Source organism: Prionailurus bengalensis, chromosome D2 (genome assembly GCF_016509475.1).
Source record: "Prionailurus bengalensis isolate Pbe53 chromosome D2, Fcat_Pben_1.1_paternal_pri, whole genome shotgun sequence".
In the NCBI taxonomy this organism is placed as follows: Eukaryota; Metazoa; Chordata; class Mammalia; order Carnivora; family Felidae; genus Prionailurus; species Prionailurus bengalensis.
This window is the reverse complement of record NC_057351.1, coordinates 57,841,949-57,868,256: the sequence shown is the minus strand read 5'-3', so window position 1 is coordinate 57,868,256 and position 26,308 is coordinate 57,841,949. Positions and strand designations below refer to the sequence as shown.

Below are 26,308 nucleotides of genomic sequence, written 5' to 3'. Positions count from 1 at the left end.
CGGGCCGGGCAGCGAGAACGCCTGCTTCATGGGGACTGGAAGGCCGGTCCTCCGGGACTCCCGCCGGCCTCCTAGCTCCTCTCTTGGCCCTCGAAGGTCATGGAGGCCACTTCCAGCGCACCCGAGCCGCTCAGCTCCTCCCCTCAGCACCTGAGACCCAAGGAATATCGTCCTCAACCATAGGAGTCCGCTCTGCCAATCAATCCTAGCCCCCGCCCCCATCGTAGCTGGCGTGCAGTGCATTGGTTGCATCATCACTGGCCTCCGATAAGATTCTTTTCTTGGATTGGCTAATAGCATACCCTCCCTCCCGTCCCTGCTGCGTCAGAAGCTCGCGATTGGTTCACCGCGTTGCCAAGTTCCGGACGCAGCTAGGCCATTGGAGGCCGCGGGCCCGCCCCTGCCGGCTGGGTGAAGGTGAAAGTCTCCTCCAGTCGCCCGGGCTAGACCGGACCGGTGGCTCTGGAAAGTAGACTGGAAACTCTCTGTTGTCTCCAGTTCTTCTGCAATGGCGCCTCCTTCTGTGTTCGCCGAGGTTCCGCAGGCGCAGCCCGTCCTTGTCTTTAAGCTCACTGCCGATTTCCGGGAGGATCCGGACCCCCGCAAGGTCAACCTGGGAGTGGGAGGTAAAGATGCTGTGCTTAGGGAGTAGGAGCATCCTGGGGAGTGGAGCGGACCTAATCCGCGCCGCGGGGAGTGGGACAGGCTGAGGCCCAGCATGGCCTCAGGGGGGATCCCCGGAGAGAAGGCAAGATCTACGAAGCTTTTTCAACCTGCCCGTTTTACAGATGAGTATATGGAGTCTCTGGGAAAAGGAGATGTGCCCAAGGTCCACAGTACAGGTGTAGCAGCCAGGACACAAACCCAGTTTTTACGATTCCTCGTTCTATGTTCTTTATACCGCATCCTTTCGCCTGTTAGTAAATGGGGTGCCCAGAGATTGGAAGGAGAGGGAGGAAGCTAGGAAGCCTGATAGGCTCGAAGTTCTGGCTGCTGGGGAATGGATGAGGGAGAACTCTAAGCCTTAGGGAGCTCTGGTCTGGGTCAATAAATATTTGAGTGACTACCAGGTAACAATCAGTACTTTACCAAGCCTTGTGGGGGCGAGGAGAGGAGACTGAGGGTTGGTTTTGGCCTCAAGGATGTTAAAGTCAAGATGTGATATAATAGAAATTTAGAATATTTCTGAGACAGGTTAATGCTGCCTGGGAGGATCTGGGAAGAATATTCTGGCCTTCACAGATGTGGTAGGAATGGGTAGAGATGGTGGGAAGGAGTGGAAAGAGTGTGGAGGTAGGAGCTCGCTTTTCCCACATTCTTGTCCTCATTTCTTGTTTGTATTTCTTGGACCTTTGACAGCTCAGAACATGGGCCTCAGTTTCCCCTTCTGCAAGAAAAGGTTTTAGACCGGAGTGCCTTAGAATAACTCCAACCTTTGGTGAATTTGTTGTTTCTGTCATTGTCATTTGAACGTTTGAAGCCTCACAGACACTCGACCACATACAAAGGCCAGCCACGTTGAAGAAAATGAGTATGATGTTCTGTGCTAAGGAACACACTTAGAGGACTACAAATTTTGGAAAGAGAAAATCAAGGGTGGCGAGAAGGAGGTTCAGAATCAGGCTTCCCACAGTGAGTGTACATAGGACCTGTTAAAAAAAAGTCTTTACCAAGGAGCATGGGAGAGGAGTGAGAAAAAAGCCATTAAAAAGTATGATTTGTTGAAGCTAGGTAATGGGTAAATGGAACATCCATCATATTATTCTTGCAACTTCTGTATATGTTTGAAATTTTCCGTAATAAAGCATTTTTTAAAAAGTAAATAGTAGGTAGTTTAACTCATGGAGAGAAAGTGATGTTTTCAACAGGCAGCTGAGTGGGAGAAATATTGAAAGAATGCCTTGAATTGAATTGGAATCGGGCAGTATTCAAGCTCTTAATTTAAATCCAATTTAAAACCTTCAAGTACTTATTTAGGGCCAGATATATACGTTGATGTTGATTTAAATACATCTTTTAAAATTTTTTGACTCAGTTACCTTCAAACTATCTTATGGAATTTTTGTGAGAGTTAAATACATTTAAAGTACTTAGAATAGTGGCTGGCAAATAAGTAGGAGTTATGTAAGTATTAGTCGTTTTGGCATTTCTGTTACTTTTGTTACTATTATTGTTGTTTTGGCAGCTCTTAGGTTGCATAGAAGATGTTGAATAAATTTTTCAGCTTAAGAACTGCAAAATGAAATCATTTCTGACATCCCTTAAGAAATAAACTGCTCATGCAGAGAAAAAGTGCCCTGCCAGCCCAGACCAGAAATGATTGGCTCAGAAGTATGGTTTGTAGTTCAGGTGGTCACTTCACCTGTGACAGTGCCTTTTTCATGGTTTCCAGGAACCCAGGAACTTTACCTCCTTACCATGAACAACTGATTTATGCATTTAATCTTTTTTAAAAGTTTATTTATTTATTTTTGAGAGAGAGCGAGAGAGCGTGCTCAAGTTGGGGGGGGCAGAGACATAGAGAGAGAGAATCCCAAGCAGGCTCTGCACTGTCAGAGCAGAGCCTGATGCGGGGCTCAAACTCTTGATCAAGAGTCGGAAGCTTAACCGACTGAGCCACCCAGGCGTCCCTGCATTTAATGCTTACAACGACTCTGAGGGTTGTTTTAGACCTAAGGAAGTTGAAGCTGAGATGGATGAAGCAGTTTGCCCCAAGTCATATGGCCATCAGTAAGGGAACTGTCCTCTATTTTGGGTCCTTCAGGTGGTCCAGAGGCTGCCAGTGCACTGTAGTGGCAGGTGCTTTGCATACAGGTCAGCCCTGCAGTTTAGTGACGTGACCTTGGGAGGGCTAGTTAAACATCCTAGGACTCAGTCTGTTAAATGAGGAGCAGGGATGGAATGACCTCTCTCTAAAATTGTACTCTAAGATTCACTAACATATTATATGTAAGATAATGATGTTACTGGCCTCATCAGTTGACTGAGGATGAAATGAATAATTATGTATGAAATGTGATATATAAGTGAAAAGTGTGATATAAATATTATTTTTCTTTTTATGATCACCTTGACCAGTTTTTGTTGTTGTTGTTTTGTTTTTTTGTGTGTGTGGATGGCAGGGGCTCAGGTGAGGGTCTCCTTCATCTTTTGTATGTCCTGTCTGTAGTTATACACATCACCAAGTATATCTTTTGTGAAGGAAATGTAATTAATCACTGACTTTGGGGAAGGTACTTTCTCCCCCACCCCCCCTCCCCCCATGTTAAGATAAAGCTCAGTGGGAATTAACCAGCTCAAGTTCTAGTGATGTTGGATGTGTTTAAAATAAACTACAACTATAATTTTACTACCTAGTTCCTACTTGCTGATAGTTTCTCCAGAGATATTCTTCTTGCTGTTTCCATAATTTCCTTTCAGTTAAAGCAGAGCATCACATGTAAGTATGATATGCTCTGAGTTGATCATTTTAGTGCTTGTCAAAGTTTCAGACAAGTGGCTTTAAGGGCACAAGAGACACAGGTCCATCCCGATGTAGCTGAAGCAAGACATTTCTTCATAGGCTTCAGTCTGTTTATCGCATAAACTTAGATTCCTTTTGTTCCAGATAAACTGCTCTTATTTTAAGGTCTTTGCTGTTTTTAATGTGGATTTCTAGCATCTTCACATAAAACAGTTGGATAGATGTGCTGTATTAGGTGTTTCTGAGTACTCGCTGGCCCTCTTCCCAGGAGCCTAGATGGAGAAGGGCTTTAAGAGGTGTGCATATGTGCCCGGGCTCTTGGGTAGCGGTGGGTGAGGGAAGTGGGGATGTTCAGAGGAGAGGAGGGGGGCGGTCTGATCATTGCATTCTCCATGTTCTTCCTTTCTTCTGGAAAGCAGCACTGATGCACTGCCCTGAAACTTGGGTGCCTCCTCTAAAAGAGGGGTGCCTGGGGCTGGGAAGCCTGCTGGCAGAGGCCCCTCACACAGTGCTCTGGGGCCTGCTTGCTTCGGGCTTTCCCTAGACATCTCTTGTCCTTAAAAAAAGTACATGAATCCATGAGCATAATATAGTATGACAGCCTAGCTCTTACAATTCTTTGATCTTGGACAAATTATTCAACTTTTCTGGTCTCAGTTTCCAGATCATAACATCTATTTTATGAGTTGTTTATAGGAATTAAACAGGGGTTAAAAAAAAAAAAAGGTGAAGCATTTAGGACAGTGCCTTGTGTGTACTAAGCATTCAGTAAGTCCTTGTTATTACTATGGCTCAGGTACCGTCGATGTCTATTAATTGTGAAGTCTTTCTTTCTATCCAGAACCTCTTCCCTGAATGCCAGACCCATACTTAATACAGTTTGCTAGACACACCAAATTCAGCATGTTTGGAACACAACTGGTCATTTTTACCTTCCCTTCAATCTTTTCTTTTTTTTCTTTTCTGCTTATGTTTTATATCTTGGTTGACCCTCCCTGCCCCCCATCACCACCAGTCTTTATCCAGACTAGAGAGACTTTTTGAGTCATTTGCCATCCTTCCCTTGAACCCATGTCAGTTTATTTGGTCACTGGGTTCTGTATTATCTATCTGTCTCATAAATCTTATGACTGTCTCCTCTTTTCTTTATCCTTGCCATCACTACCTTCATTCAAGATGTCATTTTTCCCTTTCTGGATTATTGCAGTAGCCTCCTGATTTAACTGTCTGCCGTGTTCTCCTTTCCAGTTTATTTTCTACAGTGTCACTCAAAAGATCCTTGATGTACAGCTGTCAACATCACCCTGTTTAAATGCTTCCAGTGGTTTCCCCATTGAAACGACGTTCCTTAGGAGAGACTCAGAAGAGACTCCAAAGACTTTTTTAGCCCCTCCTTGCTATTCCTCCTTGGATCTTATATTCGAACCATGAAAATGCACGTCCTCAGAAACCTCAGGTGTCCAGGCCTCTTGGACCCTGCACAGGTGTTCCCGCAGTCTGGTGAAGGGGAGCAAAATTTGCCACACTGAAGTATGGCTTAAGCTGGTTATTTTTAAGAAACTGCAGATAGAGGAGAAGCTCTGAAAACCATGTAGAAGTTGCCCTTTAGTAAGAGACATTTACAGGGGAAATATCCATTTGTAAGAGTGCCTCTCAAATGACTCTAAATATCTAGAAACTTACCAGTGGAGAGGGCTGGGCTTAAGTCTGCGTAACAATCTTACTCTTGTTCACTGTGTTTTAATGATCATCTTCCATAACTGACTCCCCACCCTTTTTGTCTCTAGCTGAAGGTGATATTTAATGTGATGGCTTTGGCCATTTTGGGGAGTTACTCAGTTTTCCTGGATATACAGGGAAAACCGAGTAACTCCCATGTATACAGGAGGTACAGGTTATTAAACTTTTTTCTCCTGTTAACCTGTCTTATGTCAATTTAATTATTAGACCACCAAAGAACCTAAAAGGGTGGAAGGGAAAACTTCTCTGCCTCTACACTAGAATGCCCTTTCCTTGTCTACCTTTTAAACTTGTATTCAACTTTCAGACTTCATTCTCTGTGAAATCTTTCCTGACTCCTTACAGGAGAATTAAGGGCTCCATGTTCTGTTTCCTTGAGGGCAAACAGTATCCTACCTATTTCTGTGTAGCTACTTGTAGCCAGTGCCTTGTTCTTGGTAGATTCAGTAATGAGTAATGAATGAGTGAATGAAAGAATGAGTGAGAAACTCCTGACTCCAAGTAGGAATAAAAATCCCCTGGAAAGCAGGAATCATAGTTGTTAATCATGTTTGACTTCATTGCTCTAATCACAAGAGCAGTCTGCTGTTCTGCTTCATTAGGACAGTTAGGCAAAGCATTGGAAATAAATCTGGAACTGAACCTGGGAGAAACTGGGTGGTGAAGAAGGAAGGGGAGGTATCAGTTGGCCAGTTTCTCTTTTGTCCCAATATAGATGCCTCCGTGCCTCCAGTCATGTATAGGATTTTTTAGAGTAGTACAGAATATGCAGTATGGGTAAGAACAGCAGTACTGCAACTTTTCATCTTCCTATTTTATTTATTTATTTATTTATTTAACTGTTATTTTTTAAAGGATTTTTTTTTTCAACATTTTTTAATTTATTTTTGGGACAGAGAGAGACAGAGCATGAACGGGGGAGGGGCAGAGAGAGAGGGAGACACAGAATCGGAAACAGGCTCCAGCCTCCGAACCATCAGCCCAGAGCCTGACGCGGGGCTCGAACTCACGGACCGCGAGATCGTGACCTGGCTGAAGTCGGACGCTTAACCGACTGCGCCACCCAGGCGCCCCTAAAGGATTTTATTTTTAAGTAATCTCTACACTCAACATGGGGCTTGAACTCACAACTCTGAGATCAAGAATCACATGCTCCACTGACTGAGCCAGCCAGGCACCCCCCCCCCCCATTTTATTTATAATATGTGGTTTACAAATAACATTATTATCATAAATGTAATATATATGGCATAATTATGTAATAGATATATAGCATCCCAACACAGATGTGAAGCATAATAGAACTAGTTTTTCTATGAATACCCACACTCTTGTACATCTAAATAGCATCCCTTCTGTGTGTGTAGTGAAAGATGTGTTTGCTGTTGCTACAAGTATCATTTCCAGCAATCAGATTTGCTTTCAAAGGACAAAGATTTGGCACCAATTGAGGATATTCAAAATAATGAGATTTCTCTAATTCCAAAAGAAGAATTCCAAGAATAAGATGGACAGTGGTAGCATTGTGATTATAGATAGCGTGATTCCCTTCAGGAACAACTCTTAACTTAAAAGTGGTTATTTTGACATCTCTTTAAAAAACCAGGGGCACCTGGGTGGCTCAGTGGTTAAGCGTCTGACTTTGGTTCAGACCATAATCTCACTGTTCATGAGTTCGAGCTCCACATTGGGCTCTGTGCTGACAGCTCAGAGCCTGGAGCCTGCTTCGGATTCTGTGTCTCCCTCTCTCTCTGCCCCTCCCCCATTCATGCTCTGTCTCTCTCTCTCTCTCTCTCTCTCTCTTCCAAAAATAAATAAACATTAAAAAAAAAATTAAAAAACCAGATCACCTGGGTGCCTCAGTCAGTTAAGCATCAGACTCTTGATTTCGGCTCAGGTCATGATCTCACCATTTGTAAGATTGAGCCCATTGCTGGGCTTTGTGCTGACAGCATGGAGCTTGCTTGGGATTCTCTCTCCCTCTCTGTCTCTCTGCCCCTACCCCGCTCGTGCTCACTCGAACTCTTTCTCTCTCTCCCTCTCAAAATAAATAAACGTTTAAAAAAAGGAATTAAAAAAAAACCCAGACCAAGTCCCACCTGATAAAAATAGGCTTTTTAACTTGTTTGGAGGGAATTTAGTGGGTCAGGGGATAGTATGTGAGCATTGTGACAGTGTTACAGCCTCCTACCCAGAGACTATTGGTTGGTTAGTGGCTGTGTCAGTCTGAGCTCTGTCTACATTCTTATTACCAGTTTGATGTGCTTATCAGATCTGCAAATGACACATTCCTAGAGGGTAGAGTTAGTTGATAGAAGACAAACCCCAAATCCAAATGATCTATAATGTTATAGATATAGATATAGATTTATAATGTTATAAAGTCTTGGCTTATTTGTTGTATAGCTTTTGACCTGTAATTTTACATCTAGAAACATTTTTCTTTTCTTTTTTTAAACAAATTTTTTTTTCAACGTTTATTTATTTTTGGGACAGAGACAGAGCATGAACGGGGGAGGGGCAGAGAGAGAGGGAGACACAGAATCGGAAACAGGCTCCAGGCTCTGAGCCATCAGCCCAGAGCCTGACGCGGGGCTCGAACTCCCGGACCGCGAGATTGTGACCTGGCTGAAGTCGGACGCTTAACCGACTGCGCCACCCAGGCGCCCCTAGAAACATTTTTCTAAGGGAACACTCATGAATATGTGTGAAGATACAAGAACATTTATCACAGTATTTATAATATCAAATAATCAAAAGCAACACAAATATTTAATAAATCAATCATGGAAAGGAATGTTGTCTAGCCATTGTGTTACAAATTGTGTTGTAGATGGATCATAAATATGAAAAATGCCCAATTGCATTTATAATAAGAGAAATGCAAATTAAAACTACTCTGAGGTACCATTTGCATCCTTACACTGGCAAAAATTTACTCTGGTGGAGGCTGTGTTAACTGATAAAAATCCCTGTGGAGGCTAGTTTGGGTATATCTATCTGTCAAAACTACAGATACACATACTTCTTATCCACTTCTTCCATTTTCAACCTGCATCCTACAGATATATTTGCATACATGTTTGATGACATATGTATGAGGTTGTTCATTGAAGTATTGTTTTGTAATAGCCAAAGATTGGAAACAACTCAAATGTCCATCAGCAAGACACTGGCAAAACAAATTATGGGACATGCATCAGTTATGCAGCTGTAAAAAAGAACAAAGACATTTTGTATACAAACAGAAAAAGAAAAGATCTTTAAGTAGAAAAAGCAAGGAACAAAACAGTGTATAGTATGTTGTATGTTACCTTTTATATAAAAAGGGGGAACATAAGCTGTACTTGCTTGCAGTTTTATAGGGAAATTCTGGAAGGATACAAAAGAATGCAGCTGTTATTTATTGGGGGGTGAGGAGTTGGAACTAGGTAGATGGAGGATAAGGATGGGTTGGAGACATGTGAATATATTACCTATTATAAGAATAGTTAATGACAGTGAAACTACTCATATTTGTTAAGTGGAAAAAAGCATGTTGAAAATTTTATATACAGTGTGAAGCATGTTTTATCAAAGAATATACTAATGTAAAATAAAGCTTAAGAGGGTTGTACACCAAAATGTCCGTACTCTATCTCTGAGTGCCAGGATTATATATTAATCATAATGTTTATCATTTGCTTTCTGGGTTTTTAGAAAATTTCTACAGTCAACATGTATTGTTCGGTAAATAGTATCAATAACCTTTCTAAAAAGTGATTTAAAAAAAAAGTCAGGGATTAATGTTGGACAGAAATGAGCAAGATAAAACAATCAGAATTACTCTGAATATTTCAGTTTCAGGGCACCTGGGTGGCTCCAGGCTAAACCAGTTGGTTTAGTGTCCAACTCTTGATTTTGGCTCAGGTCATGATCTCATGGTTGTGCAATCGAGCACCATGTAGGGGTCTGTGCTGAGCGTGGAGCCTGCTTGAGATTCTCTCTCTCTCTCTCTCTCTCTCTCCCTCTCTCTCTCTCTCTCTGTCTCTTTCTCTCTGCCCCTCCCCCCTCAAAATAAATAAAATAAACATTTAAAAAAATAAAATAAAATTTTCAGTTCCAAAATCACTTCCAAAGTGTGGGTCTGTTGGAGACATAAACATTCCAGCAAAGTCAAATGATCCCTGTCAGGAATCTGCGCAGATTGTTGGCTTGGGTGCAAGCCACAGCAGCTGCCCTCTAAAGCTATAATCCTAAGATAATCATACGTTAGTAGTGGGGAAAAAGTCAGCGATAGGATAACTGGACTAAAAATACTTTTAGTGTAGAGGTGCTTAGAAATTTGCTGTAGGCAAGACTGTAAATATTATGAAATAGATACATTTAGATCAATAAACGTGTGAAACATGAAGTAGGAGGAACAGTGAAAATGGCCAGCCCTGGCGGAGAGAGGACAAAAACGTGTGCAAATATCAAATAGGTTGCTGAGTGATTGTGTAACCATTTGCTGGAATCTTCAGCCCCGGGGCATTTGCTTGCCACTTGTCCCGTTTCTGTTCTTACAGGACAAGAGGAGGAGGTGGGCCTTCTGCCATGCCCCTCTCCACATTTTATGTTAGAAGGTGCAGCATTCGTGTGAAGCAGCACCTTGCACTTTCTGGAAATCTCTTGGGGAGATGCAGAAGGAGGGAGATTCGGGGCCCATGGCTATACAGACCTCTGCGCGCTAGTTGTATCGACACAGCATCTGTAAGATGTAGCTTAGTGTGCAGAGTGCTTTCACGTGCACTCTTTCTCTCAGTCAGGCTCTCTGACGCCCCAGTTGTGTTTCAGCATTCTGTCTTTTAGAGGTCATGCGTTTAAGGGCTCTAACTTCCATAAGGGTAGGAACTATGTCTGTCCTGCCTGCCCAGCATATAGCCCAGTGGCTGGCCCAAAGCAGGCAGGCAGTCAGTGAATGAACTTTAATTTCCCTCACAGTTCTGTTTGGTTGAAGATGGTGGAGTGCTCCCTGTTTGCAGGGCTAGCTCTTTCTTGGACGAAGCCTGACTCCTCCTCTGTTACTAACTCTTCCCTGTCTTCCAGCTTATCGCACAGATGACTGCCAGCCCTGGGTTTTGCCAGTCGTGAGGAAGGTGGAGCAGAAGATTGCTAACGACAATAGCCTAAACCACGAGTACCTGCCGATCCTGGGCCTGGCGGAGTTCCGGACCTGTGCGTCCCGCCTTGCCCTTGGGGATAACAGCCCAGCTCTCCAGGAGAAGCGGGTGAGTTTTGGGTGAGGGTGTACAGTTGACCCTTGAACAGTGTTGGGGTTAAGGGTGCTGACTCCATGCCACACTGAGTCGAAAATCCTTGTATAACTTTTGACTCCCCCAAAACTTAACGGTCTACTAGAAGCCTTATGGATAACATAAAGTCAACTCATGTATGTTGTATGTATTCTATACTGTATTCTTACAACAAAGTAAGCTAGAGAAAAGAAAATGTTATTAAGAAAATCATAAGGGGGCACCTGGGTGGCTCAGTCAGTTAAGCCTCTGACTTCGGCTAAGGTCACAATCTCACAGTTTGTGAGTTTGAGCCCGGAGTCCGGCTCTGTGCTGACAGTGCAGAGCCTGCTTGGGATTCTCTGTCTCTCTCTGCCCCTCCCCGACTTGCACATGCACTTGTGCTCTCTCTTTCTCTCTCAAAATAAATAAGTAAACTTAAAAAAATCATAAGGAAGAGAAAATGCATTTACAACACGGTACTGTATTTATTTTTAAAAATCCAGGTATATGTGGACCCATGCATTTCAAACCTGTGTCATTAGGGGTAGACCGTATTTTCTTTAGATGCTACGCAGGAGAGAGGAGGTTGAAAACTCAGTTTGGTTAAATGTGTCAGGTGTTATGTCTGTTGAACTGTCTCTTGACTGGTAGTGCAAACGGTGTGGCTGTATATCAAGCATGGCTTCTTTGATTGTTTTGTTTATGCAATAGATGATCAGATTTTAGCTGCTGGGTTTGAAGCAGTCAGGGAATTTAATGAAATGATGAAGAGATCAGGGTCTGGACCCAAATCTGCCCCTTTGGCCATGGGCAAGTCATTTACCCCTCTGACCCCGGCATCTCATCTACATGTTACGAAAGACTAGTTTGTGGTTCATGATCCCATTAGGAGCACTTACATAGAGGGGATCATTTAAGAGGTCTCTGACCCCCTGAAATTTTATGCAGAATTCTGTGTGTACGTGTATTTCTGAGGAGAAGGTTTTAGCTTTTATTGGATTTTTTTTAAGGTTTTTAAGGAATATCTATGCTATGCCCAATGTGGGGCTTGAACTCACAACCCCCAAGATCAAGAGTGGCATGATGGTGGGCCAGCTGGTGGACCAGCCGAGCCAGCCAGGCGCCCTGCTTTTATTGGACTTTCAAAAGGAGTCTGTGTCCCCAAAAGTTCAAGAGCCACTAGTCTAGATGCTTTCTGAAGTTCCTGCCAGTTTTAATGTTCTTTAATTCTTCTAGCCTTGACTTCATCTTCTCCCATTTAAGTGCTTCCTAGTAGGTATTCTGTGTATAGCTGGAGATATATGGAAGAACATATTTGGAAGCAGATATAGCGAAATAGGCTGTATGTGGCTGGAAGTGGTTTGGTAGAGATTCTCGGTGTTGTAGGGACTCAGAGGACAGGGATGGTGGTATGGATGGAATTGGGATGTGAGCTGAACTTTGGGGAATGAGGCCAGGACACTGGCTATACGTTAGCATCACCTAGGGAATTTTACATACATATAGGTGGGGGGACCCCAGTCCAGACCAGTTAAGTCAGAATCTTAGAGGGTACCACCCTTCCCTGCCCTTTCACTCCCTGCCCCATCTACCCCTAACTCCCTTCCCTGCTTGGGCATAGTTTTAAAAGCTCCCCAGCTGATTCCAAACTACAACCAGGGTTGGGAACCTCAAAGTAGAGAGGAAGCAAAAAGGAGGGGTCCTTTTTTTGGAGTAGAAGGAATGCAAGGACAGAGATAGGAGGTAAGTGGGTCTAGGTTGTAGAGACACCTACCTGATTGGAGCTGGGAACATGTCACATAGATCGGGCAGGCTGATTTGGCACCCTGGGCAGGGGAAATCATCTGAAGGTTTGAACAGAGAAGTTACCCAATCAGAGTGTTTGAAGAAGATAAACCTGGCTGCATGGGGAAGGCTCAGGTTTTTGCAATAGTCCAGTTAGGTATTGTGCAGTTTAAACCAGCTGCCCTACTGCTCCCCTGGGCCGGTGTTGTAGTGCAGCCTTTGTGCACGGAATGGACCAATTCTTGGAATCATCTGATTTATTCTCCACCTGCAGTTACCCAGTTGCCTCCATATGCAGAATGGCAGGGTGAAAATTGAGGGTTGGACACAGGCACAGTCTTTTGTGTATCAGGTGGCAGGGAGGCTCTGAGTGAACGTCCTGGAACTCAGGTCAGTGATCAGGCAAGTCATGAGTGGATTTGGTGACTGACAGTGGAACGTTGAGGAGAGTACTGATGAAATTTGGGAGTGGAGGACTTTGGCAGCTGGGGGTTATCTTGTGAGACGCTGTTGATAGATGGATGGAATTCTGTTTTTGACAAAGGAAAACCGAGTTTCTGTGTTGGGGACCTTCTTCCTCTGAGACTGCACATTTCTTGTACACTTAATATCTGTGTCGGGTGGAGGCTTGTTTCTCTGCCCAGTGCTCCCGTTTTGATTTCATGCTGTAAGACGTGTGGAACATGGCCCTCCCTCTTTGTCTGGTTCATCCTGTGTTGTGTTTTTGATCAGAGAACAAATTTAGATGGCAGTCCATAAATATTTGAAGGCTTTTTTTTTTGAGGGGTGTGGAGGATGGTTTGGGATGCTCTCTTGGCATCTGCATCACCATAGTACTGGCTGGTTCTGAGCTCTGAGTCTGTCCTTTCTCCCTGGACGTCTTCACCATCCCCAACTTCAGCCCACTGTTCTCTCATTTGGATTCTTATAATAGCCTCTTGTCTCTAGTCCCTTCCCTATCCTATTACATTCTTCACAGTGCAGCTAGGATGATCTTCCTTAGCAAAAAAAGCTGATAATCATGTCACCTGCTCCCTGCCATACACACACACACACACACACACACACACACACACACACACCCTTCCATTATCTACAGGGCAAATCCAGACTTTGAACTTGGCATGTGGCATATTTTATCCTGTTCTCCAGTGACTCACAGCACCCCCACACCCCACCCCCCGCCCATTCCCCTTGGGGTCCCTGCCATTCCACAGACCTGTAAGTCCTGCAAGGCCCGGCCAAGGGTCACTTCCATGCTGAGTCCTGAGCTTTCTCGGGCAGAGCTGAGTTATCACAGGACTTTGTTCACAGCTTAGGAATAATTGTACTTATTATGCTTACTATAATGTATAATTTTATAAGTCTGTCTCCTCCAAGACCATGACCTCCCTCAGGGCAGGGATGATGGCTTATTAATTTATCTTGTAAATTTTCAGCATTTAGCTCCTAGTCTGACACATCAGAGATTCTCAGATGTTTGAATTCCCTCATTCATTCAGTCAACAGATGAGTGGTCACCATTAAGGGTAGGCACTGTTCTAGAAGCTGGAGCACAGCGGTGACCAAAAGACCCAAAATATTCTGCCCTGGCTTACTGTTATGTGGGGAGAAGGAACTGTAAACATAATAAATAAGAACATGATAGAGTATGTTAAAAGAAAATAAATGTTGTAAAAAGAAAGTAGGAGAGGCACATTAGGAGAGCTGAGGGTGGGTGTAGGGGTAGAATTGGTTTTCACTGGGGTGGTCATGATAGAAATAGAAATGGCATTTCAGCCAGAACTTGAAGGAAATATGGCGTGAATGAGTAAACCAGAAAACAAATAATAATCATGTCTTCCCCTAGATTTTTCTTCTCAAGATTCAATGTTACCAGGTCCATCAACCATTTTGAGGAGACCTATTTTCTACACTCGTCACTGCCTCTTACTGCTTTCTATTTTCAGACCTTGTACCGTATGTCCAGTTTTCATCTCCAGCACTGTAATGTTTCAGCTTTGGGAATTCCCAAGCCACCATCGGTAGGAGGGCTCGTAGGCCATGTGATGCTATCCCAGTTTCTCGCTTTGACTGTCACCTCTAGGAGGCTTAGGCTTTCACTGTGGCTTATCTTGTCACCGTTGTCTTCTTCATCCAGTTTGCCCATGCTTAGCACCCTGTGCCAGAGACCTGTGTGAACTGCTAGCAGTGCCCAGGTTCATGCATCATGGCCTTGGTTGCAAGCAGCTTCTGCTCAGCTCTCCTGCTCCTCATTACATCAGCAAACTGTGATCTCAGACAAATGTTGTCGAGTCTGGCAGGGATTTCTTCAGGCCATGTAGCTAAATCAAGATCACAGATTACCTACTGGCATCATTCACACCACATGTTACTGGATTTTTCTAGTTCTGGACACCCTAGTTTAGCCGCCAGGTTGGTTGCCTGGTTCGTTTTGAACTTCGAACTTGTTTCCTTCATCCCAAATGTAGGGTTTCCCTGGACTTTAGAACAGTTTGCCAAAATTCAGTTCACAGAATGACCAAATTGATACATTATTGGTTTGCCCCCAATTTCTTTCTTTTAATTGCTGATACAGTTTGTGTTTCACTGAAGCCGTCCAGTATTCAGTATGTTTTTAGGGAATGATAATTTCTTGAGAATTTGATGTCAAATGTTACATAAAAGGATTAGGTCACGTTAGTGAAGTGGATGTATCTCTTCCGAACATGTTTTCAATCTAATCTACTGGCTTTTTGACTTCTTTTAGTTAATGAATTTGCATCTTGGAGTGGGAGAGAAAGGAAATAAAAAATTACACCTGAGAACATTTTCACTGATGTCCACGTACACCCGTCACATACCCGTGATAACTGAAAACCAGGTTCAAGGGAAGCCTTGCTCATCTGTATAGAAAGTGTCAACATTCCAGAATTGCCTAGGTGTTTGAAATGTGAGATAATGAATAAAGTTGACATTCAACTTAGCTCATGCCAGGTCCATGAAAAATAAATGCACATATGGCTTAACATCACTGACTAACCGTCTAACCGACTTAGCCACCCAGGCAGCCCGCAAAACCTTTATAAAGTAATGGGAGGGGCCTGGTGCTCAGTGGGGATCACTGTGGAGAACAGAGAAGTTGGTGTGCCCCATCTGACCGGCACTGACCGTTTTCACCCAGTCCACTGCCCTTGCGTTCCTACAGCGCACAACCATGCTCACTTCCTCGTTTGCTTGAACGTCCACTTGGCTTCTGTTTCACATTTCAGACCATATTCTTTCACAGATGCTCAGACCTCTGAATACAAATAGAACACTGGGGAATAATAACAAGTGGTGATAATTGGTATCACTGCCTCGTTCCTGGCTCAAAGAGGATTTCTGCTAATGACTCATTGTTCATCAAAAAGCTGACTTATTCATCATGGCTGAATGAATTTTTCCTGTTACTTTCGAGAAGTATCCATTATTTCCTGTTTTACTGAGCATCAAAATCAGGGATGTCTATGATTTTCTTATCTGTCATGAAGATCATTTGGGTTTTCTGTACCTTAGTGGCATGACACATTTTATATCTCTTAACAATCTTGCATTCATGGGATGACTGTCACTTGAGAAAGGGGGTGTTTTTTAGTGTACTGTTGGGTTCATGCTGTTCATTAATGTTTATCTGGAAAGTGAGTATCAGTGTTCATGAATGAGTTTGGTCTCCCTTTTTTCTGTTTTTTTTTCCTTTGTTATCTTTTAGCATCAAAGTTTTGTTACTGTTTTAAAGAAGATTTCAGGAGCTTTTCTACTTTGTCTAGGGAGATTTTTTTAACCTTTCTATTGTGGAAAATTCCAGATATTTACATAAATAGATAATGCAGTGTGATGAAAAAACCCCATGTATCCATCACCGAGCTTCAACAGTGATCTGTATTTGGTCAATTTTGTATACCCTCCCACCCCCGTGCCAAAGGTAAGTTATTGTACAGCAAATCCCAGACATCTAAATATATTTTAAAAATTATTTTAAAATTTTGCAAATAATACATGAATATGTTCTCCTTTTTTTAGAAAATCACTTACACATTAGGCCAAACAAAGTCCCCTTGATCACTATTCCCCCGTCCCAGGCCCCTCCCCAGAGGTTGCCAGTGTTGTTAGATTGCTGTGCCCTTCCTTTTATTTAGATAGATTTTCTCAGGTGATCTTTTTCTTTCTCCTTAATCCTTTAGACACATTGAGCAATTTATGACATTTCTCTACTGAGTCATGCCAAAGCCTACTAAGAATTGTGAGAGGGCGGAACGGAAGGCATGTAGGCAGAACAGCAGAAGCAGGGCAGGTGACTAGATCTGAAGCAAGAAGGCCTGGAATCATTCCCAGCTCTGCCTCTCACAGCCGCACAGCCCTTTGAGAGACCCCTTCTCTGCATCGATTTCCTCATGTATGAGTTGGGGATCTATAGCTTACTTCATAGAGTTGTGCAAGGATTGAACAAGAATGTGTGTGAAGGTATTTTGTAAATGGGACAACATAGGACTCTATTATTGCCCATGTGGGGTCATTTTAAGATGCAAGGAAGTTAAGGAAAGTTGTCTTGAGAGGCTGGTAACCGAGCAAAGTGCTTCACTTCCCGTAGCCTCAGTTTCCTCATTTGTAAACATGGGCAAATATAGTTGTGAGGTTTTGATAAGATAATACATTTAAAGGGCTTAGCACAGATCAGGCACAAAGTAAGTGCTCCTTGGTACTAATAACAAGTGCTCGTTGTTTCCTAATAATCATCTGACTTCACTATTATCAACCAGTGACCTTGCTTCTCTTTCAGGTGGGAGGTGTCCAGTCTTTGGGGGGGACAGGTGCACTTCGAATCGGAGCTGAGTTCCTAGCACGATGGTACAATGGAACAAACAACAAGGACACGCCCGTCTACGTGTCCTCACCAACCTGGGGTGAGTCCTTTAGCTGTAGTGAGAGGAGAAACAGAGGAGCCCGGGGGGGATTACCCTCATGAATGTCACCGCTTATGCAGAAGATGTAACCCAGCCTGGATCAACTGACATTTGTGGATGGCTCGAGCAGTGGATTATGGCAGTACATGAGTAACCTGATGCTCCAGTTCAGAATAGCAAGACTCATTCTCAAGTTTCTTGGTAGACTTGTGTTTTAGCGTATGTTGAAATTTCCCAGAGGAGGTATAAAATGTAGACACAGGAAGTCCCATTGTGGTGTAGGATATAAATTTAGCATGACTGACCAGTTGAACTTGTTCTTAGTTACAATCATTTTTCTAAGTCTTTTTTTTAATGTTTGTTTATTTTTGAGAGAGAGAGAAAAAGTGCAAGCAGGTGAGGGGCAGAGAGAAAGGGAGACACAGAATCCAAAGCAGGCTCCAGGCTCTGAGCTGTCAGCACAGAGCCCGATGCGGGGGGCTCGAACCCACAAACCGTGAGATCATGACCTGAGCTAAAGTGGGAGGCTTAAACTGACTGAGTCCCCAGGCGCCCCTCATTCTTCTTAACTCCTTACCTCGATGTTGCCCAGGGAATGTTGAACCTGTGAGGGCCCTGGAAGCTGACTTGTGTCCTTTCCAATTAAGCTTCTGTATTTGTAAAGCATTTAACTTTTTACCCCTTTGCTTACAGAGAATCATAATGGTGTATTTTCTGCCGCTGGATTTAAAGACATTCGGTCCTATCACTATTGGGACGCAGCGAAGAGAGGACTCGATCTCCAGGGTTTCCTGAATGATCTGGAGGTGGGCGATTAGATGAAAAGTAAACAGACCCCCATGGTGTCAGGAGGAGCAGGGAAAGGTCTTTGGATCAGTTGATAAGGGAGAGAGTCTGAAACATCCTACCCAAACCAGATGGTGGTTTCTGAGTTAGCACATAAGGAAGAAATATGCTGCCCCTTGCCCAGTGTGCCACTGACTCTGACAGCACCCCCACCATATTCCTGCTAGTGTGGCAGCTGACATAGCTTCCTTCCCCTCAGAATGCCCCCGAGTTCTCCATCTTTGTCCTCCATGCCTGTGCACACAACCCAACTGGGACTGACCCAACTCCGGAGCAGTGGAAGCAGATCGCCGCCGTTATGAAGGTAACTGCCTTTCCAGAGCATCTCTTGAAACATAGTATGTATTATTATTTTATGTATTCAAAAGCAATATCTGTTCACAGAAGAGTTTGGAAAATGGAGAAAAGCCCAAAGAAGAAGATAAATATTAACTGTAAATCCTATTACCCAAAGAAAGCCATTGTTAATATGTTACACATGTAAATATATTTATTTCACAAAGATGGGGTCATTTTCTTTATGCTGTTTTGTAACATACTTTGTCTTTCATTTGGATTCCTTTATGTGCCATGGAATGTTTTATAGCGCCATTTTCCATGCATGGCTACGTGCCATTAGGGATTGATTAAATCAATTCATGGACATTTAGATCTCAGGTTTCTTGTTCTTCTTAACAGTTGTGTATAAGACTCCTTGTTATTATTTCTTTGGGATGACTTTCTAGATTGGAATTTCTATCTCAAAGGGTATATATTCTTAATTAATGTGTTTAAAGAATACTCATTGAGAAACTGCTATGCAGCAGGCATCTGGAGGATATAGTAGTGAGTACAGCAGAGACCATCTCTGCTCTCAAAGAGCATACAGCCTGTTTGGGCAGACAGCCAAATACTGTGGGACAGCAGTGTTGATGGGGTTATGTAGAGGCACGTAGCCCAGACTTTGGGGTGTGTGTGTGTGTGTGTGTGTGTGTGTGTATAAGGCAGTAGTGGCAGAAGAAGCCATGTTGAGACTTGAAGGATGAGGACAGGTGGGGGCTGGCAGGGAAGGAATGTTCCCTACAGAGGGAGGAGTGTGGTCAAAGCCCAAGGTAGAAGTCATGGCCCATTTAAGGAACTGAGAATAAGTCTCAGTACAGCAAGAGTTCTAAGGGGTTGCAAGTGAGTTAAAGGTAAATGGGGGCAAGATCCTGTGCTGAGCCATTGGACTTTATTTGGAGGGCAGTGGGGAGCCACTGGAGAACATTTATGTCATGCTGTGTTGTGAGCAGATTTGCGTTGTCTTCAGGCTACATAGCAGGGAGTGGATCCAAGGGAGGCAAGGTTAGTCAGGCTGAGAGAGCAGTTAGGAGGCCGTTGTCATGATCCAGATGGGAGCTGTTGGGGATCTGAATGAAGTCAGTGGCAGGGGCAGACCTGAAAGGATTCTCAAGCCCCCAGGAGATGGGGGTGATGGGAATCGGGATGTGATTGGATGTGAGGGATGAGCTGCTGGGGTAGGAGTGGAGGATGTACCCTGGCCTCTGGCGTGGACAGTTGGGGGCATAGAAGTGGTGTCCTCTCAGACAATAAGCATAGTAGGAGGGGCCAGTTCAGTTGTGGGGAGTTCTTTGAGGAGGTTGGAGGGATGAGAGTAGGGACTACACGGTCTGCTTTGTCTTCAGTGCCCAGTAGACGAGGGCTGGGGTTGTCAGGGACCCCTGGGGAGACCAAGCTGACTAAGCTTATCACACCGGGAATTCTGAGGAAAGAATCCTCCACCAACATGGGACACTACGTCCACGCCTCACAAATAAGCCCTGTTTGGCAAAGCAGCATCATGATACTCTAGGAGAGTGTACTTTAAAAGAATAAGGTTTACTGAAATTGTTAGACTTATTGTTAGCTTGATAGTCTAGAATATCCAACTGCATACTGGTATTTAGCTGAACAGAGGAACAGATGTAAGTGGCGGTTGAATGCAGAAAGGGGAGAGATAGGAGAAATGGGTAGTGTTAGAAATTTTGTGCAGGCACCAGCTGGGGAAAGAAGGCTGGTGTCTGAGGTTGGTTCCAGAAGGATCTCCTGGCCTGACTCACTTTCCTTCCTCACAGCGCCGGTTTCTGTTCCCCTTCTTTGACTCAGCCTATCAGGGCTTTGCATCTGGAGACCTTGAGAAAGACGCCTGGGCTGTTCGCTATTTTGTGTCTGAAGGATTTGAGCTCTTCTGTGCTCAGTCCTTTTCCAAGAACTTCGGGCTCTACAGTGAGTGCTCTCCTGAGTTACAGCCCTGTCCCGCCCCACCCCACCCCCATCACAGCTCCCAAGCTGACTCTCATCCCTCCCTTTAGATGAGCGAGTGGGCAATCTGACCGTGGTTGCAAAAGAACCTGACAGCATCCTGCGGGTCCTTTCCCAGATGGAGAAGATAGTGCGAATTACTTGGTCCAATCCCCCTGCTCAGGGAGCGCGAATTGTGGCCTGTACCCTCTCTAACCCTGAGCTCTTTAAAGAATGGTAAGGGGCGCAAAGCCTGATGGGTGAGTTGTGGGAACATAGGACAGTAATTGTCCCATCACATTTAACCGTCTCTTCCTTTTATTTTGGCAGAGGCAGGACAAAATTACTTTGAACTCTTTGAGTCACAGATATTTCTGTAGAATAAGGCTGGCACCTGCTCACATGAGCGTAATACAACACACGTGAATAACACAGAACCAGGAACATAGGAGGAACCATTCAGTGAATGGGGCGTTTTCTCCATTCTCCCACCACCCAGGCTTCTCCCCTAAAAGTTGGGAAACACAGGAAGGAATTCCTGATAGTCTAGAATATCCAACTGCAAGTTAGTGGGACAACTTGGGGACTCTTCATTTGTATCTAGTTTGCATATATTTTGCCTTATTTTGAAACAATTTTTATGTGGTAGCTATCTACAGTCTACTTAATTAGGCCTGATAAAATACATTAGCCTGTCTGGGTCAGTCCCTAGGTGAATTCTGGGTTAAAACATGAGCGGTATCACAGCCACTATACCCATGACTAGTGCTAAATTCCCATCAGAAGCTCAGTTATTTCGTTCTGCCTGGTAAGTCTCTCTGTGGTCTTTATCTGTGGGTTTATCTACCCATCTAGGCCTCCACGTACTGTCATAGCCAGGTCATGATCTCATCTGCAGTTTATAGATTAAATTATATTTTTTAAACTTATGTGTTTCTGTGTGCCATCTGTCTTGTCTGGACTGATATTTATACTGCTGTCCACTCAGGACAGGTAATGTGAAGACAATGGCTGACCGGATTCTGACCATGAGATCTGAACTCAGGGCACGCTTAGAAGCCCTCAAGACTCCAGGAACCTGGAACCACATCACTGAGCAAATTGGAATGTTCAGCTTCACCGGCTTGAACCGTAAGTGTCCCCCCAGCTACCTGGAATGCTCCCTCCTCTCATTGTTGGGTTTGGCCCCTTTACCTATTTGGTCAGCCATAAAACTGTGGGCCAGAACAAGTTAGGTTTTCTCAGTGTGTCCCACTCATCTGCAGAGCCATAACTAAGTTAGTTTCATTTTTGTGGACTGGGAAGTAACAGGATTTATAGCTTGGAGACTTGCTTTATGAAAGGTCTCTCATAAATGCTTGGGTACCTTTTGGTTTTTCTTTAATCCTAAGTATAAATATCATACATGATTATTCAGGGACCTGATTTCTTTTTTTTTTAATTTTTTTTTTTAATGTTTATTTATTTTTGAGACTGAGAGAGACAGAGCACGAATGGGGGAGGGGCAGAGAGAGAGGGAGACACAGAATCGGAAGCAGGCTCCAGGCTCTGAGCCATCAGCCCAGAGCGCGATGCGGGGCTGGAACTCACGGAGCGTGAGATCGTGACCTGAGCTGAAGTCGGATGCTTAACTGACTGCGCCACCCAGGCGCCCCAGGGACCTGATTTCTTAACAAGTCTTTCCTAGTCTCCAAGCATTACCCTCAAAAAAGAGGTTACAAAGTTCTCTCTCCATTTCACAAATAAGAACTTAGGTTGGTAGCTGGAGTTGAGAGCTGATTGGAAGTCTAGCGGGCAGCTATGTGTGATCTTGGTCAGCGGTCAGTAGGGCATATCAGCCATTGGCTGTCCCTTCTGATGATAGAGGATTCATTCATTTAATATGTGATTACGGAACCCCTGCCAGCCAAGCCACGGGTCATATGGTACAGATGTGGCTCCTCACTGTGTGTGGAGCTTGTGTCTGAGTGGCTCTGGGGACAGTTGTATGCCTGACTTGGGTAGCGAGTGGGACATCAGAGGTGCTAGGAAGCACTGTAAACCAGGGCCTTCAGAGTGCCTGTGTGAAATGGGCTCAGAAAAAGCCAAAGGAAATATAAACAAGAAAGATGGTACTGTATTTGGTAGACCTCCGGAAATACTTTGGGGGAGAATGAGACTACCCAAAAAGTAAAGGGATGTCTTAGTTAGCCATAGGTGTCCTCCTGATTCTGGAATGGGGCATTAGTTCACTTAGTAAAATCATCCTTTGCAATTTTAAAAAATATTAGGTATAATGGAAGTGGTATTTAGTAGCAGTATTCTAAAGGCTCAGAAGGTGGGTGTGTCTCCCCATAAGATGTATATATTACCCCACTCTCCAGAGTAGGAAATTTGTTTTATTATGAATTAGAAAACAGTGAGAATAGACGGGTGCTCATAACATGTAAGTCATATTTTTAGCACTTGGCACTACTTACTCTGTTTAAAAACATTTTTTCCCCTCCCAACATTTTATTAAGGAAAACTTTTAAAACAGAACAGTTGGAGGAATTGTGACAGTGAACCACATATACCACCACCTGGGTTCTACAGGGCTCATGCCACAGTGCCTCCTTTATGATATTCTGTCCATCAGAACAGGGGATTGCAGCCTGTCATTTGTGGTGTACTCTAAGAGATCTCTGAAGCCCCTGAAATGATATTTTAAACATTGTGTATGTGTGTATTGGCTTTTTTCTAGGGAAAGAGTTCATAACTTTAGTTTCTCAGTTATGATGCTTCCTTTCCTGACAAAAGTGGAGAGGTTTCATCTTTATTTAAAAAAAAGAAAACAGGGTTGGGGTGCCTGGCTGGCTCAGTTGGTCGAGTGTGCACCTCTTTTAAGTTTTTTTTTTTTTAATGTTTATTTATTTTTGAAGGAGAGAGAGAGACAGAGTGTGAGTAGGGCAGGGGCAGAGAGAGAGAGGGAGACACAGAATCTGAAGCAGGCTCCAGGCTCTGAGCTGTCAGCAGAGAACCTGATGTGGGGCTCGAACTCACGAACCGTGAGATCATGACTTGAACTGAAGTCAGATGCCCAACTGACTGAGCCACTCAGGTGCCCCAAGAGAGTGCAACTCTTGATCTTGGGGTTGTGAGTTTAAGCCCAACATTGAATGTAGAGATTACTCAAAAATAAAATCTTATAAATAGACAAAAAACCCAAGGTTGGAGCCCTATAACTACATCTTTACAGGTGGTGGTGTGCCTGTGGCTCTGTGGGTGGTTGAGGTTAGTCTTTATCTCCTTGGGTGACTGTAATTCACACGGTTAAAGCTGGTCAATGCTACTTCTTTTTTTTTTTTAATGTTTATTCTTGAGAGAGACAGAGTGCGAGTGGGGAAGGGGCAGAGAACGGGAGACACTGAATCTGAACCAGGCTCCAGGCTCTGAGCTGTCAGCACAGAGCCCAACGCAGGGCTTGAACCCACAAACTGTGAGATCATGACCCGAGCTGAAATCAGACACTTAACTGACCAGGCGCCCCTGGTCAAGGCTACTTCTGAAGGTCACTTTGTTTGCAGGGGTCCAGAGTAGCACTGACTACAGGGTCCAGATTTTCCATTTCCATACAGAGGCAACTCAGCATCCTGGCTAAGAGCTCAGACTCGGGAGTTACATGGCCTGCCTTAACATCCCAGATCTACCACTGACTAGCTACATGACCTTGGGAAAGTTTTTTAACTTCCCTGTGTACCATCTATACAATGGGAATGATAAGGTTATCAAGATTGACTGAGTTAATATAAGGTGCTTAGAATACTGCCTGGCACATAGTGTTTGCTCCTGTGATTATTATGATTTTATCACTATCTTCATTGGGGCTGCTATAACAGAATAGCATAGGCTATTTATTTATTCCTCACAGTGCTAAAGGCCAGGCAGCTTGAGATCGGGACACCAGCATGGTCAGTTATGGTGGGGGCTCTCTTCCTAGTTTGCAGATGGCTGCCTTCTTGCTGTGTGGGGCTGAAGGGAAGAGAGAGAGTGTGCATGCATGCTTGCACCAGCTTGTCTCTTCTAAGGGCATTCCTGCCAACACAGGGACTCTACGCTCATGGCGTCATCCAAACCTCATTATCTGACAGAGGCCCCAGCTCCTAATTCTATCACATTAGGGGTTAGGGTTTCAACATATGAGTTTTGGAGGGACATGAATATTCAGTCCATAACAATTATCCCATTCCCTCAAATTAATGGTGCTAATTAAGGGTGCTATTTATTTAGGGAAAAATCAAATAAAATTGTCTCTTGGCTTTGCAATAAACCAGAAATCTCTAGAGATTGTGGCATAAGGGAAGAATAGGCCGTTCCTTCCTATTTCCTACACAAGCATTTCTACAAATACGGGAAAGCCCTCCTGTGTGTTTGAACAGGGGACCTGAGAAGTGCCAGATCACAAGCGTCTTACCAGTTTTTCAGCCTGTTGGTTCACGCACACAGCATTTGCCCAGTCCCTCTAGCACGGGGTCTGTACAATGTGCTGTGAAAAGGAAATGTTAAAGGAAGTTTGCTGCTGTGTGCTGGGATACAGGTTAAGGAAGAAGAAGCACTTCATACCAGCGTTTCATATCAATGGGATGTTCTTAAGTCTGAGGGTTGTTTTAATAGGTTGTTCTGGTGAATGTAACACGCAAGCTTCGGTCGGGAGGTAGTCCCAGGTGAAAATTCCTATCGGGAGGAGCTGTATTAAACTTCCTGGGGCTTAGAAAGTTAGCTAATAAGTGGTTTCCAGAATCAATTCAGCATACTTCCCTATGTTTTAATTGGACAAAATAGCTCCTTTTATTTTGCTTCTCTGTGTTGGGGGAAAGAAGGAAACCTGAAACTGTTGTGGAATCTTTGACCCTCAATGGCTGAGAGGGTTCCTACTACTCTCATTATATCTCTTTTGGTTTTCAACAGCCAAGCAGGTTGAATATCTGGTTAACGAAAAGCACATCTATCTGCTGCCAAGTGGTCGGATCAACATGTGTGGCTTAACTACTAAAAATCTAGATTATGTGGCCACCTCCATTCATGAAGCAGTCACCAAAATCCAGTGAAGAAACACCTCCCCAACCAGCACCACCAAAGCAGTCCTGTCACGTGTGTTCCCTGCCTGTGCAAGCCTAGCTGTACGTGTCATGGATAGAGACTACGGAGGGCTGGAAGGCTGCTCTGGTGAGGCAGCCCCACATGAAGAGAATGTCCCTTGTAAAGAAATGGGGGCCAGGGATTAGAACCCCTTAGGAGGCCAGAGCATATTAAGGTTTTAATTTACGAAGAATAAAAAGGTACTTTGATCATGACACGTAGATATCTTGCCCCCTCACTAGAAGCCAGAATGTTGCCTCTGTTGCTCATGTGCTTCTGTGTATCACTTGACTCTGCACAAAGTCTTGTCCCAAAGATCAAGTTGTCTGAAGAGCCAGCTGTGATTGTGAGTGTTGGCTATGTCATTAAAACTCGTCATCTCTACTCAGAGTGTCTGTCTCCTGCTCTTTCTGCATGGTTGTGTCCCTAGCCCTAAGCTCTAGTTCTCTAGGGTGATCAAGGTAAGAAATAGATTTACGTCTCTCTTACACACACACACACACACACACACACACACACACACACACTTAACTGACACAGAAGTTTAAGCAAACAGTATTTACCCTTGCTGGGAGCAGTGCGTTCTGATGTTTTCCATTCTATTGTGTTCTAACTAAAGAAATAAAAGTTGATTGAGACCCATGGAATTGATTTTGTGATCCACTAATGGGTTGTAACTCATAGTTTAAAATGAATGCTCTAGAGGGATTTGCTAGTTGCTAAAGAAAAAAACTAAACTGCATTCTTGAAGTATGCCTCCCCTTAGTGACCTCACCTACCACAACTCTGGTAGTTTGGTGGGCTTGTCTTTCAAAGGCCAGCTGTCTTCTTCTGTACTTAAGAAACTGGACTTCGTGGATTCATGGAAGGGTTGGCATCACTCAGGGTGATTCTAGAACACAGCCCCTCCCACTGCAGGTGGGATACCTCTTGGTCTGTTG

At 43.9% G+C, this 26,308-nt stretch overlaps 1 protein-coding gene across 1 annotated transcript; it reads left to right on the top strand.

The window, feature by feature from the left end:
• The first annotated feature begins 383 nt into the window (after positions 1-383).
• On the top strand, positions 384-25,751 carry GOT1 (glutamic-oxaloacetic transaminase 1). Its single transcript, XM_043597223.1, has 9 exons — positions 384-626; positions 10,271-10,452; positions 17,042-17,165; positions 17,859-17,971; positions 18,211-18,315; positions 20,105-20,255; positions 20,342-20,507; positions 21,259-21,401; positions 25,197-25,751. Exons 1-9 carry the CDS (start codon positions 509-511, stop codon positions 25,334-25,336), a joined length of 1,242 nt encoding a protein of 413 aa, XP_043453158.1. The 5' UTR covers positions 384-508; the 3' UTR covers positions 25,337-25,751.
• Positions 25,752-26,308: the final 557 nt, after the last annotated feature.